General features: G+C 43.0%; 1 protein-coding gene across 1 annotated transcript; it reads right to left on the bottom strand.

Annotated features, from left to right (window-relative positions):
* Window positions 1-240: 240 nt before the first annotated feature.
* Window positions 241-3353, bottom strand: LOC124703412 (sec-independent protein translocase protein TATA, chloroplastic). Its single transcript, XM_047235626.1, has 2 exons — window positions 2906-3353; window positions 241-549 (listed from the first exon to the last, which is right to left on the bottom strand). The coding sequence occupies exons 1-2, from the start codon at window positions 3242-3244 to the stop codon at window positions 406-408; spliced, it is 483 nt and encodes a 160-aa protein (XP_047091582.1). The 5' UTR covers window positions 3245-3353; the 3' UTR covers window positions 241-405.
* Between the last annotated feature and the right edge of the window lie 9725 nt (window positions 3354-13078).

The following is a 13078-nucleotide window of genomic DNA, read 5'->3' as shown; positions in this document are numbered from 1 at the left end:
GAAAAAAATTATCTTGTGACAAGTTCTTTGTTTCAGCACCGAATTTTGTCTTTTTTACACACGCCACATGATATGTCGATTTTTCATGAAACGACTTTGTGAGCGTGTAGCACATGAAGATGTCCGTGCGAAATTTTTGTTTCAAATCTTTTGACATTTTTAAATGTGTCTAACATGTATTCAAAATAAAGGGAGCATACGCTCCCATGTGCCAAAACATCACTCTGTTAACCAACCTCATACATTAACAAGATGGTAATTTCACAGACTTGTCTCCCCTGGTTACAGATAATGTATCGCCGCACATGCCTGCAAGAACATCAAAAAAGAAGGGAGCAATGTGCTAAAACATCACACTGTTCTTACATACACGACTCTTCTAGTCCACGAGCCTCAGACCAGTCCTCATGCGCTCTCTTTCCTACTCGATGCTTCTAGCTCCGGTTTCTCTTCGCCGTCGCTGCTAACCGCTGTGGCGGTTGCAGGTGGAGGCTGGTCGCCGCCATCCTCGGGTTCTTTCTTCAGTTCCGTTTCAAACTCTTTGGCTGCCTGAGAGTGAATTCACATAAACAGGTAAGGAAACAGGTCATAAACTCGAAATCGGATGGTCCGCGTCCAGAAAAGTACTATAACAGCAATGTGACTTCAACAAACTAGAATACACCGTTGCACATGATAGAGAACCTTTAATATCATATCAGGATCTTACATAAGTAATATTAATGCATAAACCTGATTTTATATTCTGCAACAGAATATCAAACAACTTGTAGCAATGTGGATGCCATATTTCTCACTGTCAGGGATTTTATGCCAGCCTTCAGGGATGATTGGAGGAATTCTAATTTACATATGGCAAACTGGCGGAGCCCACAAATCCTTGCTTAAAGGATGATCATTAGCCTGTTGTTGGTTCAGATTTCATATTCTATTCCTGAACATCTTCATAATAACAACATACTATAAGCTACCCCTTTTTCAACAAGGAGCAAATTTCGTATTCTACTCCAGGACATCTTTGTAGTAACAAGATACTATAAGCTACACCTTTCTGTCCAAAAGGAATAAGAGTTAATCAAGAGCACTAAAAATATGAACAAGTACATGACAAGCATATGCTGTATTGGACCGATATAGTCCACAATCTTGAGACTTGACAGTGCTAATTTTCAGTCATTCAGATGTGGCGAACACAGAGTATGCAAAGTGGCCAGGTGTACAGGTAGCAAAGAGTTAGTCAAGCTCTCCACAATATATCAACAAATACTAGGTCCCAGGTATATAGCTATATTGGATAGGCACGCTCTGTTATCTTGAGACTTGACAGTTTTCATTTAAAGACATGTAGAGGCAGTGAAGGGGAGCATGCAAACACTTGCTTTTGATTTTGAATCCAGGACTATGTCATTCAGATATGTGACCATGATGCATCGGCAAGTGCAGGCACAAATAAACGCGGTAGCATGAACTCGAGGAAAAGAGAAAACCACACACATTTAGACTAGATAACACAATATTGGTCAGCAGACAATAGCATGGACACAGACCAAGACAGTCTACAAAGGCATATAGGCATATATACCCACCGCATGAATTCCTTGATGGCTTGACCTGATAACAGGAAATTGGAAGACTAGCTCAACTTGCCTATTGGCAAAATGGACAAGTGATCAAGCTTAAAGCTTTGAATATTACCAAGCTCTCCCAATCTTGATTGGTAAGTTTCTCCCATGAACCTACTTTCCCTGATTGACACAGTTATACTCAATGAAAATACTTCACCTATCAGCAATGGGCCCCACACCATAGTTCAGTTCATGTTAAAATGAATGGAAAGGTAGAACACGTGCAGGCAGTATGAGGAAACGCACTCACAGTTACACTTGGTACGTGGTATAGCAGAGCAAATAGCAACCATGAATACCCATTTACAATTTACACAAAATAAAGTGCTATAGCTGATCGCTTGATCAGATAGCAACATATGAGAAGTAGCAAAATAATCTACTTCAGCTAATCGGCACAGAGCATGTCCCATAGTACTAATGCTCAAACGTTTCAGCTATTTGACTATCTGAATTAGGCATCTCCGATCGAGTATTGATTTCAGTTAACCGTCTTTTTGACTCTCTGTTACAATTGCAGGATTTCTTAAGACAAATGTCTACACTATTTCAATCATTGCAAATTGCTATGGGTGTGGACCCAGCCACTGGCCCTAAGTTATGGGCAGAGTCTGTTCACGGGGCTGTAGCACAACAGATCCTAATCTCACGTGAACAGTAACTCTGCCCATATCTTGCGCTAGGGGCTGGGTTCACGCCCATGACACCAACGTGGGTAGCAAAGTCCCAATATGCAAACTATATCAGCAACAGATGAAACATCATTTCAAAAGTGCACGAGAACAGATCACAGTTGGACTCTTGGACTTCTATCGCAGCTACATCACAACGGCCTAAAACACAAACATTATCATTCCAAGATCCCTTCTCCTTCCCGTGAAGGTGCAAATAATATCTACATATTACATGTCTAATATTTTCCACCCCTCATCCCCAGACGCATGTATTCTCCTGAACCAGAACCAAAGTATATTTTTTAGAATGAACAAATTTTGACCCATCAGTGTGTGTGCTAGCACAATCCTTGCTTCTAAGTACATATGACAACACACAGCGCACCAACGAATGAACTAAACTTCACGACATCATCAAGTGGCACTGTACTAATTAAACATACTCTCTAGCAAAAATAATTGTGTCGTTTCTTTTTTGGAGTTTATACCATGAGTTTATGTTAGCATAGCAAGTACTAGCAGTGTGCTAAGTGAGCAATAGGCGCTAGAGAGAAGTCATAAACATTAGAACCACCGGGAATCCCTAATTTAGGCTGCAATCCGCACCTGCTGGAAGCTCTTGACGGTCTTGCCGACGCTGCGGCCGATCTCGGGGAGCTGCTTGGGCCCGAACAGCAGCGCGGCGACGCCGGCGATGACGACCATCTCCGGCACGCCGAGCCCGAACAGGCACTTGCACCCGAGCGCGCCGCCCCCCGCGCCCGTCCGCCTCGGCCGCGCGGCCACCGCGACGGAAGCCGCCGCCACGGCGAGCCCGCTGCCGGCGGCGAAGGAGGACGCCCTCGCGGAGAGCCCTGCGGCGGCGAGGTGCGCCCGGTACTCCGTGCTCCTCGCCGGCGGCGGCGCTGGGAAGGAAGAGTAGGTCGCGACCGGAGCAAACCCCATGGCTGCTCGCTCGCTCGCTCGCTCGCTGGGTACGGCGCCGGAGTGGTCGGAAATGGGAGTCGCGGAGATCTTTTCCGATGGGATAACGTTCTGTGGTTTCCGCGTCGTGACTGTTTGGAAGCGAATAGACTCACATGACATGTTTCTCTAGCTTTTCTTCTTTGAGTTTTTTTTTTTTGAAACTATTTTTTTAAGAATCAGTACCAAAATAGTACATGGTAGAGATATACAACTTGTCTCCAATAATTACAAAATAAAATCTAAAAAAGACTAAATCTTCTAGGTTTTCAAAAAAAATCTTCTTTCATGACACAATCTTGTACTTATCTGAAGGCATCCAAAGATAGGTACCAAACCATAGACCTGCGAATACCCACGAAGTTTCTCCCATCCTTTTAATTTGAGCCGCAATGTCAAGGCTACGTGCACGCGCGCAACCATTAAAGTAGTCAATCAACATCGACAAAAATACCAACACTAGTATACCATAGAAAAACAACAAAACAACATGGTCGATGTCGCTGGAAAGCCGAGAGTACGAATCACCATTGTCGAGGACGTAGCAGCCGGGATAAATATTGCGAGGAGATTCCTCGCGGCAACCATGAGAAAAGATCCAAAAGCGATATGGCAAAGCAAGTTCTGAAGGCCCATACCTAGAGAACTGTAATCTTTCAACACCAACATTGACACTGAAAAGAAATTCTGGTCATCGGAAGAATGACAGAAGATCACTTGTTATAGACGATAGCATCTTCATTGAGGCGGAAGCCAAAAAGGGATGAACACCAAAACCCTAATCTAATATATTGAAAACACTACTTTTCTATAAAAAAAAACTCTACCATAGCTCGTGTTCCCCCACCCCTCCCGACACCGGCGAGGCTGGCCGAAGGAGGGGAAACCGATCTATGGTAGATGCGGAGGTGGAGGCCGAGTTTTTTTTTTGAGGTGGTGGCTAGGAGGAGAGATAGGTCAGGTTTCGAAAACGTTCGTTGGTTGTGCCTATTTTTGAAACTTATTTTTAGTAGAGGCACATTTCTCTCATTTGATGATATATGGCCCCTCACTAATATGGTCCGGCCCATTAAATTTCTCAAATTAGTTCAAAACTAGTCTCAACTAAGATGGGCTCTTTTTTTTGCCACGGGAACGAGGCTTTGCATTCGAAGGGGAAGATGGGCTTTTGTTAGCCATAATTTTCTTTTCACCCTAAGAATCAGAGTTTTTTCTGGAGCCTTTTAAAAATAAAAACGCTGTAAAAGATCAAAAATAATTTTGACTATTTTGATATGCATATGGATACACTTGGGCAAAACTCGGACCGGGCCATGCTTTGGGCCAGGCCCGAGAAAGCCCGGTGCCAAAAACTCAAGCATGGGCCTGGCTCGGTCCAACTGTTGGGCCTATAAATTGGGTTTAAAAACCGCAACACTTATTTTGCAGCATGTTAATTTTATAGCTGCGATGAGTTAGTATGAACTAATTGATGAGTTTTGCGGGACGAAGCAGGACACCGCTTGCATCCCAACTATTTTGCATGGAAATATTAATGAGCATGATTGTTTCACTGTTTCTATCCACGATCCAATCCACGGATGTTCCACTTGCTGCTGAGTACAACTTCGTGGAATGAAGGTTGAATGCTACCAAATCTACCCATGGGCGCTACGAGGGCACTTCGTGGCTCGTTATGCTAATGGTGTGGTGGATCTTAAAGCATGGCAACAGGGTTGTGTTCGACATCTCCCCTTTAACACAAGTAGTCTCCTCGACACGATTCGATCTGCTCGTTCTTGGCGACCGCCGGCACGATTGGCTTGCAGGTCTTGATCCCCGATGCTACGTCGATCTAGAAGTTTAGTGGGTTAAGTTGTATGGTGGGGTGTTGGCCCGTCTCGAGCTTGTAGAAAGGTTGTAAAATCTCTCTTTTTTATCAATGCATCGAAACGCAGAAAAAATGTTTCACTATCTTTTAGTCTGATCCTTATCCCTAGAGGGGTTCTTGGATGGTTGTCACTCTATCTTCTTACACATATTTGCTACTATGGCTGAACCTTTTTCTTCTCCACATTCAATGAATTGTGAGAAGTCTGTCCGCAAAAACTAGATTAACATCTAGATAGGTGATGGTGTAACAAAGCACAACAGGTTCTGGAAAGAGGTTAGCTTTCCTCTTCACAGAGTTTGGACGTCTATGCATGGTAAATCATCATCAAGATTCAAGACTATCAACAATAGAGTTTGGACGTACGCACAAATATTGGATGGAATGGCTTGACGAGAAGAAATGGAATCTTCAAAGTCGATAACCGATGCCTTATCCGTATCAGATCCATTACTAGATCACCTACAGACCGTAGATCAGCTGCCAGAATGTTATCTGAAATTTATTATACCCACGTGTCCATACACAGAGAACTTAATTATCTGCTTCCTAGACGGCTTATCATCACCATATTCTCTCTGCTTTTTCTCTGCTGGCACTAGTCATGACGATACATCTATTGAGAAAAGATGGAAAAGGCAAAGAAGATATTTTTGGTTTCCCTCTGCAATGTACGTGGATTCAGAACTGGCACCTTTCCTGAGAGTCAAACACCAACACGTGCACCTCTTTCTTGCTCATGTTCTTCCATTGCGCTTGTTTTCCTCCCATGCCTTGCCGACCTGCATATTGAACTGATTACCTGATCCACCTTTTCACCATTTTAGACTAGAATGGAACGTGCAGTAGCTTCAAGGAATTAACTAGTACATAGAGGCTAATCACGCAAGTTACTTAGTCGTGTCGCTAAGCTTCTGTCAAATACCTTATTTTCCATTATGTCCGTGTCAAGGTCACTCCTTTTTCGCAAGCTGGTACCTGACCCAGTACCCTCTCGCACCCAATGCTGAGATGACAGGGAAGCAGTTGGTTGGAGTGCTAAACAGTAATGATGCACGTCTCGTTATAAGCTTTCTGAACTTTTTTTTTTTTTTGACTTTGCATTCACTAGTGGCCAGCGCTGTTGTTGTACTGACAACAAGTTCACCACGGAGTCCTGAGATATATACTTCCTGTCCTGGAAATTGGGAATCTGTGAAACTATATGCACGTATGGTTATCACATGCACAAACATATATGACCAGCAGTCCAACACCTTACTAGGTAGTAGGTACTACCTCCATTTCAAGGCTTAATGTTTTTTTTTAAGTCAAACGAAGTAAAGTTTAACCAAACTTTTAGAAGAATCTATAAATAAATATGATATTTGTAGATACCATATGAAAATATATTTTATTATCTATCTAATGATATTGATTTTGTACTTTTCATGTTAATGATTTTTGATAAAAAAAATTGGTTAAATTTGGCATAGTTTGACTTTCTAGAAAAAAATATAGGTCTTACGCTTTAGGGTGGAGGTAGTATCACTCTATTCCATAATGTAAGATGTTTTGGCAAACTTCTTAAAGTATGAAGTGGAGGTAGTATGATCATGTACACCTTTTTTTACGGATATCTCGTCAGGAGGGAGAGAGCTATTGCACATTCTTGTAAACCATGATATTCGGTCTAGCAAAATATCTCCGGTTGGTAGAGTTAAGTAGTGCACACCAGCGATTGGAATCAATTGCTGGTCTCATATGCATTTCCCTAGTGTACACCAGTGATTTGGAATCAATTGCTTCTGTTTGACCACGACTTCCACTAGTTTACCAGGAGGTTTACTAGTCCATCGGCCCATCATCATCCTGCCAACCTTCTGCGTCATGACGACACTTATGGCATATTCTTCAGCAAAGCATTTCTCCGAGCTTTAATTGGATGGATGCAGGTGATTCTATAGATGGACAATAATCAGGGAGTTCAACTAAAGAACAGTCATGAAGGAACTAAGATGAAAGTTGGTTAACACAACAAAGAAGAGGACACAGAGACTGTTGAGACAGGAAATTAGTTCGATCCTTAATCTTATTAAATTTCCTAACCTTGACAATAATATAGTGCACTAATTGGTATGTAGGTCCAGGCATATATATGCATGATTCGTAGGAACAGTTGCAGAGTTGCAGTTGGATGGATTTTCTGCTAGTTCAGTAGCTAGTAGCTACCAGGCAAGAACTGAAGAGGAAAATGTGACGGAAGCAAAGCAAAGGGCTGCATTTTTCACCGGACAGGCATCGGACACGAGGGTATGCAGGGTAATTCTGAAGACAAATATTTCGGCCGGGTATATTAGACTTGGAGACTATCTGGCACTTAATAAGAGTAAATTTGGGTCAACGTTTCGTAAGAGTTCATTACCCTTATTGTGCTTGCAGTTGCAGTTCCTACCATATACTCCTACAGTATTGCTAGATTCAAGCCTTGAAGTTGAATTAAGAATCACATGTAGTCATTCAACTGACAATCTAGCAACTCCTTGCAAATAAAAACTAATCACAAGCATCACACTTGAATGAACCAACAATCATTCACCAACAATTGCAAAATTATTATGTTAATTAAGGTACCGTTGGTGCTTGAATTGTAAGGAAAGGCATGAAGGCAATGTTATTATCATTAGGTTCAACAGCTTACAAGCTAGCATCCACACACAAAAAATTCACAAAAATCAAATTAGAGTGAATGAGCACCTACCCTACAATCTGACACAGCGCCACATTTTTCGAATTAAAACTTTTTGGTATGATAGAATACATGCACATCCCAACTTGTCACAATTCCTCGCAGGCGTGCCATGCCATGACCACTTTGCCAAGCTCCTTCTGAGCTCCTCCCATTTTCGAATGTCTGGATCTCGTCATCATCGCCAGCCTCCGGGCCTCAGCTCCAAGAGCATCAGTTCAGAGGAAGCGCCACCTCCGCGAAACCTCTCGAATGCGTGAAGATCGGACCAACCCTAGAGGCCCCCCTCATCAGGTTAGCTCCTTCGACACCTCTCGGTCTGACGGATTATTTGATCTTTCATCCTTACTTTTTTGATAAAGGGAATATATTAATATCAAAAGATACCAGTTCACCCAGCCTCACGCAACACCCTAATGGCAGTACGGATGCACACATCCAAAAAATAGAAAAGAAAACTAAGAAACAAAAGTCCCTCTACAGTATCCCAGGTCTAACAACAGAAATACATCCACCACCAAGATAACACCTGAAATACAGAGTCTTCAAAAGCGACGCCTCCAAGAAGGGAAAAACGCTCCAACACCGTCGTCGCCCGACCAAAGATCTTAGGTTTTTACCTTGAAGATAGTCTCCGCTATCAAAACAATGCGTCCAACAAGGTCATTGCCATGCACAACCAGTTAAGGCCAGACCTTGGGTTTTCACCCTGAAAGATAGGACTCTGAACTTCCGCCTCCATTTTCATACCGCTGCTGTGAAGCCCGAAACACCAAGAAAGTCCCTTAACAGCGCGGAGACTTGAACCTCTTTTTGCTAGTCCTCTCATCCGGCCTTAATGATATTCTCTTCTTCTGACTTTCATCATGGATCCATAGTCACTTGATGTCAACACAGAAAAAGAGCTTCGTGCCGCTCCCTCGGAACCAAACGGTCGGAATAAAAGCATGGGTGCGCGCGACCTTATACCACCCGATCAAGCAAACTCCAGGCAAAAGATGTGATGTTCTATTCGTCGGCGGAGCCTTCCGGAACTCAACACTCCGGCTAGATGAAAAGGATCAGCATCCGGTAGGTCTTCATCTTCGCAGAAGAAGAACCCTAGGACCACCACCTTCAAACCCGAAGCAGACGAACATGCCCCACGCCGCCATCCGCTGACCAACAGCGACGAAGGAGGATTCGGTGGACGGCGGAAGCCGCAACCACACCATCCTTGCCCCGCAAATTGCCGCCCCCTTCCTCGCGCCGCCAGCAGAAGCCGACGATGGATCTCGGCGAGCACAAGATCCAACAGCCGCCGCCACCACCATCCATCGCCGGGGGCCGTGGAGGAGGAGACACCACCACACGTCTAGGGTCGCCGCCCTAGACGCGGAGCGCGTCGAAACCGGTGGCCGCCACCCCAGCCGCCACCGCCGGTCGCCGCCTCCATCATCCCTCCTGGGCACTTTGGCGCCGGAGCCTGCCGCCACCGTGGCCAGTGCCGACTGCAGCGGCAGAGGGAGGGAGGACGCGGAGGGAGGGGCCGGCGGTGGATGAGTCTTGGCCCCCGGCGGCGCTCTGGGGAGCGCCACGGGAGGGAGGGGTTAGGGTTTGATATCATTAACGTGCTTGTGCTACTCCTGATACATCGTTTCATCCTTACTTAGTGGCGGTAACAACATCGGTGTTGTGTTTTCCATGGTCATTGGTGACTGTGTTTTGTTATTTAGTGACTTTCCTAACTACCTCCTCTGTTTTATAATTCTTGTGGCAGTTTTAGTTCAAATTACCATGACATGATTTGTGAAATTAGGGAGTATGTTGCATGCAGTAGTTCTAAAAACTAGCTTGAACTAGTTGTATGCTCACAACAATGTGTTCATATAGTAAGATTCCCACATATTTGTGTTATCATTCATGTGGTTAACCTATGAGGTTAGTCCAACGCGTGTATGTTTAATGATTTGCAATTTTTTCACTAGAGACATTGAGGAACACAGAGATGCAAAAGGTGAAGCTAGGGTGACACATCAAAACTACCTTGGTGTAACTTTCATTATGTCGGACACAACTTTTTTTTTTGTTAAAGTCAGTCTGATCTTATGTTATCCGCAAAAATAAACTTTCCACTATCTTCTGATATTAAAACTAGAACTCCAATCACACATGGTGATTTTTCTCTCTTCAAGAATACACCCCGGGAGATGTATCATAAGGGTGTATATGTTTCATAGAAAAAAGGTCAAGATGGCCGGCAGCTCACGCAAAGACAATGTGTAGGTAAGTGAGCACTAGGATTTAACTTGCGACAGGGAAGTCGTCACCTACAATTCCATCACACCACCGTTTACTGCAAATTTGGGTTGTTTTGTTTTGTTTTGTGAAGAAGTAGTAGGTTTTAGCATGTAAGCATCACTTGTACTGTTTTGTGAGAAAATGGTAGTAATAAGCATGACTGATTCACTCTGTATTCTGCCTGATGCTTATCCCTAATCAGTAAGTCAGATGCCAACATTTGCGGAACTGTTCTTCTGTTATTGTGACTATATCTTCTGCAACACCTTTTTGTCGCTACGGTATGGGTGGACCTTTTTCTTCTCCACTCCAATGAGATGTGAGAAAGCCGTGCACAGATAGGAGAGCACAATGTAGGAGATGGTGTAAGCAAAGTAAAGCAGGCCATTGCCTCTTCACAGAGTTTGGACGTATACATATAGGATGCTACGCCTTGACAGGAAGAAATGGGATCTATGAAGCAAGAGATATATGGGATCTTCAAAGTCGATAAGAGTTTATTGCCTTGTCCTTATTCAGTACATAAGAATCATTTTATACTACAAAAATTCTTCTGAAATTTATATGCCCTCGTGTCAAAATACAGACAACATAGTTTTCTGCTTCGTACACAGCTAATCATCACCATCCTGCCTTTTTCTCTGCTGGTACTACATATACCGACAGAGGTACTGACGAAAGACTAAAAAGCAAAGAAGATTTCTTTTGGTTTCTCTTTGCAATGTCTGTCGATTAAGAATTGGCACCTGACCTTTGAGTCAGACACCAAGTGCACCTCTTTCTTGCCCATCATCTTCCACAGCGCCTGCTTTCTTCACCTAGCCATGTCGACCAGCGTTAACAAATGATTAGCTGATCCACCTTTTCACCATTTTAGACTAGAGAGCAGTAGGTTCGGACAATTAACTAGTACACAGGAGAGGCATGCAAGTTACTTAGTTTTGTCGCCAAGCTACTGTCAAGTTCCTTAATTCCATAATGCCCGTGTCAAGGTCACTCCTTTTTCGGAAGCTGGTATCTGACCCACTACCCCTTCGCTCTCGTCGACATAGATTGAACCTGCAAGCAATAAACATATGACAAGCAAGCATTTGGTTAAAGTGTTAAACTGTAAGGACGGACGGCTCTCTGAACTTATTTTGACTTTGCCTTCAGTAGCGGACAATGCTACTGACAACAAGCTTACGGTGCGGTCGTGAGATCTATACTCCTTACCCTGGAAACTGGGAGTTTGTGAAACTATAATATGCATGGTTAATTGGTTATCACCCAATATATACAGCACACAACACAACAGCTTACTCTATTTAGTAAGCTGTTGTGCTCTGTGTTGTATATGTTGGGTCTTGCATAAACCACTTGTAATCCACGATATTCAGGCATGCATAAACATGATCATGTAAACCATGATATTCGGTCTTGCATAAATCACTTGTACGCACCATGTGAAGGAAAATAGGTCTAGCAAAATATTGCTGGTTGGTAAAGTAAAGGGAGTATGCATTTCCATAGTGCACACAAGTTATTGGAATCAATCGCTTCTGTTTGACCACGACTTCCACTACTTACCAAGATGTTTACTCGTCCATCGGTCCATCGTCCTCGCAACATTCTGTGTCATTGATGGTACCTATGGCATATTCTTTAGCAAAGCATCGAGCTGCGGTCTAGTTGGATGGGCGCAAATGATTCCAAATATGGGCAATAATCAGGTAGCCACTACAGAACATGCGTGAAAGAAGCCAGATGGAAGTTGGCTACCACAATAAATTAAGTAGAAACACACAAATGTTGGGACACAAAATTTATTTCGTTCCTTAAGAGCAATTTCAGTAATATAGCCAACTGCTGGCTATAACAAGATACCATGTCATTTGTAGTCACCATATAGCTAACATGTATAATAGTTGACTATAAGAATGAAGTACTTTACTAGCATATGACTCACCATTCACTTTCACAAAGTGTCTAGGAGCACGTGCAAGAGCTGACTATTGCACAAGTGCCCACCTCCCTTTTCTCTCCCCTTCTCTCTCCTCCAAGTCATCTAAAATATATTATTTAATATCTTATAGTCAGCTGACTATTGTACTTGCTCTAAGTTCTAGTCAGCTGGCTATAAGGATTAAAATAGTATATTATTGCTTAGTTGGAGGAGATAGAGGAGGAGAGAGAAGAAGAGTGGGCTCTTATGCAATAGCCAGCTCTAGCACGTGCTCCTAGTCATTTTGTGAGAGTGAATGGTGGGTCATACATTGATAAAGTATTATATTTTTATAGCTCACTATTGTATATGTTAACTCTAAATTGGCTATAGATGATATATGGCACTTGGCTTATAGCCAGCAGCTGGCTACACTATTGGAATTGCTCTAATAGTGTCACATTTCCAAATCTTATCAATAACATAGTGCACTATTTGATATCCAGGTTCAACTATGCATTGCATTATGCATAATTCGTAGGGACAGTTGCAGCTGGGTGGATTTTCGCCTGGTTCAGTTGTAGTATACCGGCAGGGTGGATTTTGGCAATTAATAAAGTTAATTTCCGTCAAATTTTCATAAGAGTTAATGGCCCTTATTGTGCTTGCCACAAACACCTTATAGTACTACTATAAGTACATATGGACAATAATCAGGTGCCACTAAAGAACAGGCAAGGAGGAACTAATGATGAAAGATGGCTAACACAACAAATAAGAGCACACACAGAGAATGTTGAGACAGGAAATTAGTTTGTTCCTTAATCTGGTTAAATTCCAAACCCTAACAATAATATGGTGCACTAACTGGTATCCAGGTCCAGCTATATGTATGCATAATTCATAGGGACAGTTGCAGAGCTGCAGGTTGGATGAGTTTTCTGCTGGTTCAGTACCTACCTGGGAAGAAGATGACATATATACCAGCAGGGTGGTTAAGTAAGAGTTAATCTC

Source organism: Lolium rigidum, chromosome 3 (assembly GCF_022539505.1).
Source record: "Lolium rigidum isolate FL_2022 chromosome 3, APGP_CSIRO_Lrig_0.1, whole genome shotgun sequence".
NCBI lineage: Eukaryota > Viridiplantae > Streptophyta > Magnoliopsida > Poales > Poaceae > Lolium > Lolium rigidum.
The sequence above is the reverse complement of the archived record's forward strand: the minus strand, read 5'-3'. Positions and strand labels throughout refer to the sequence as shown.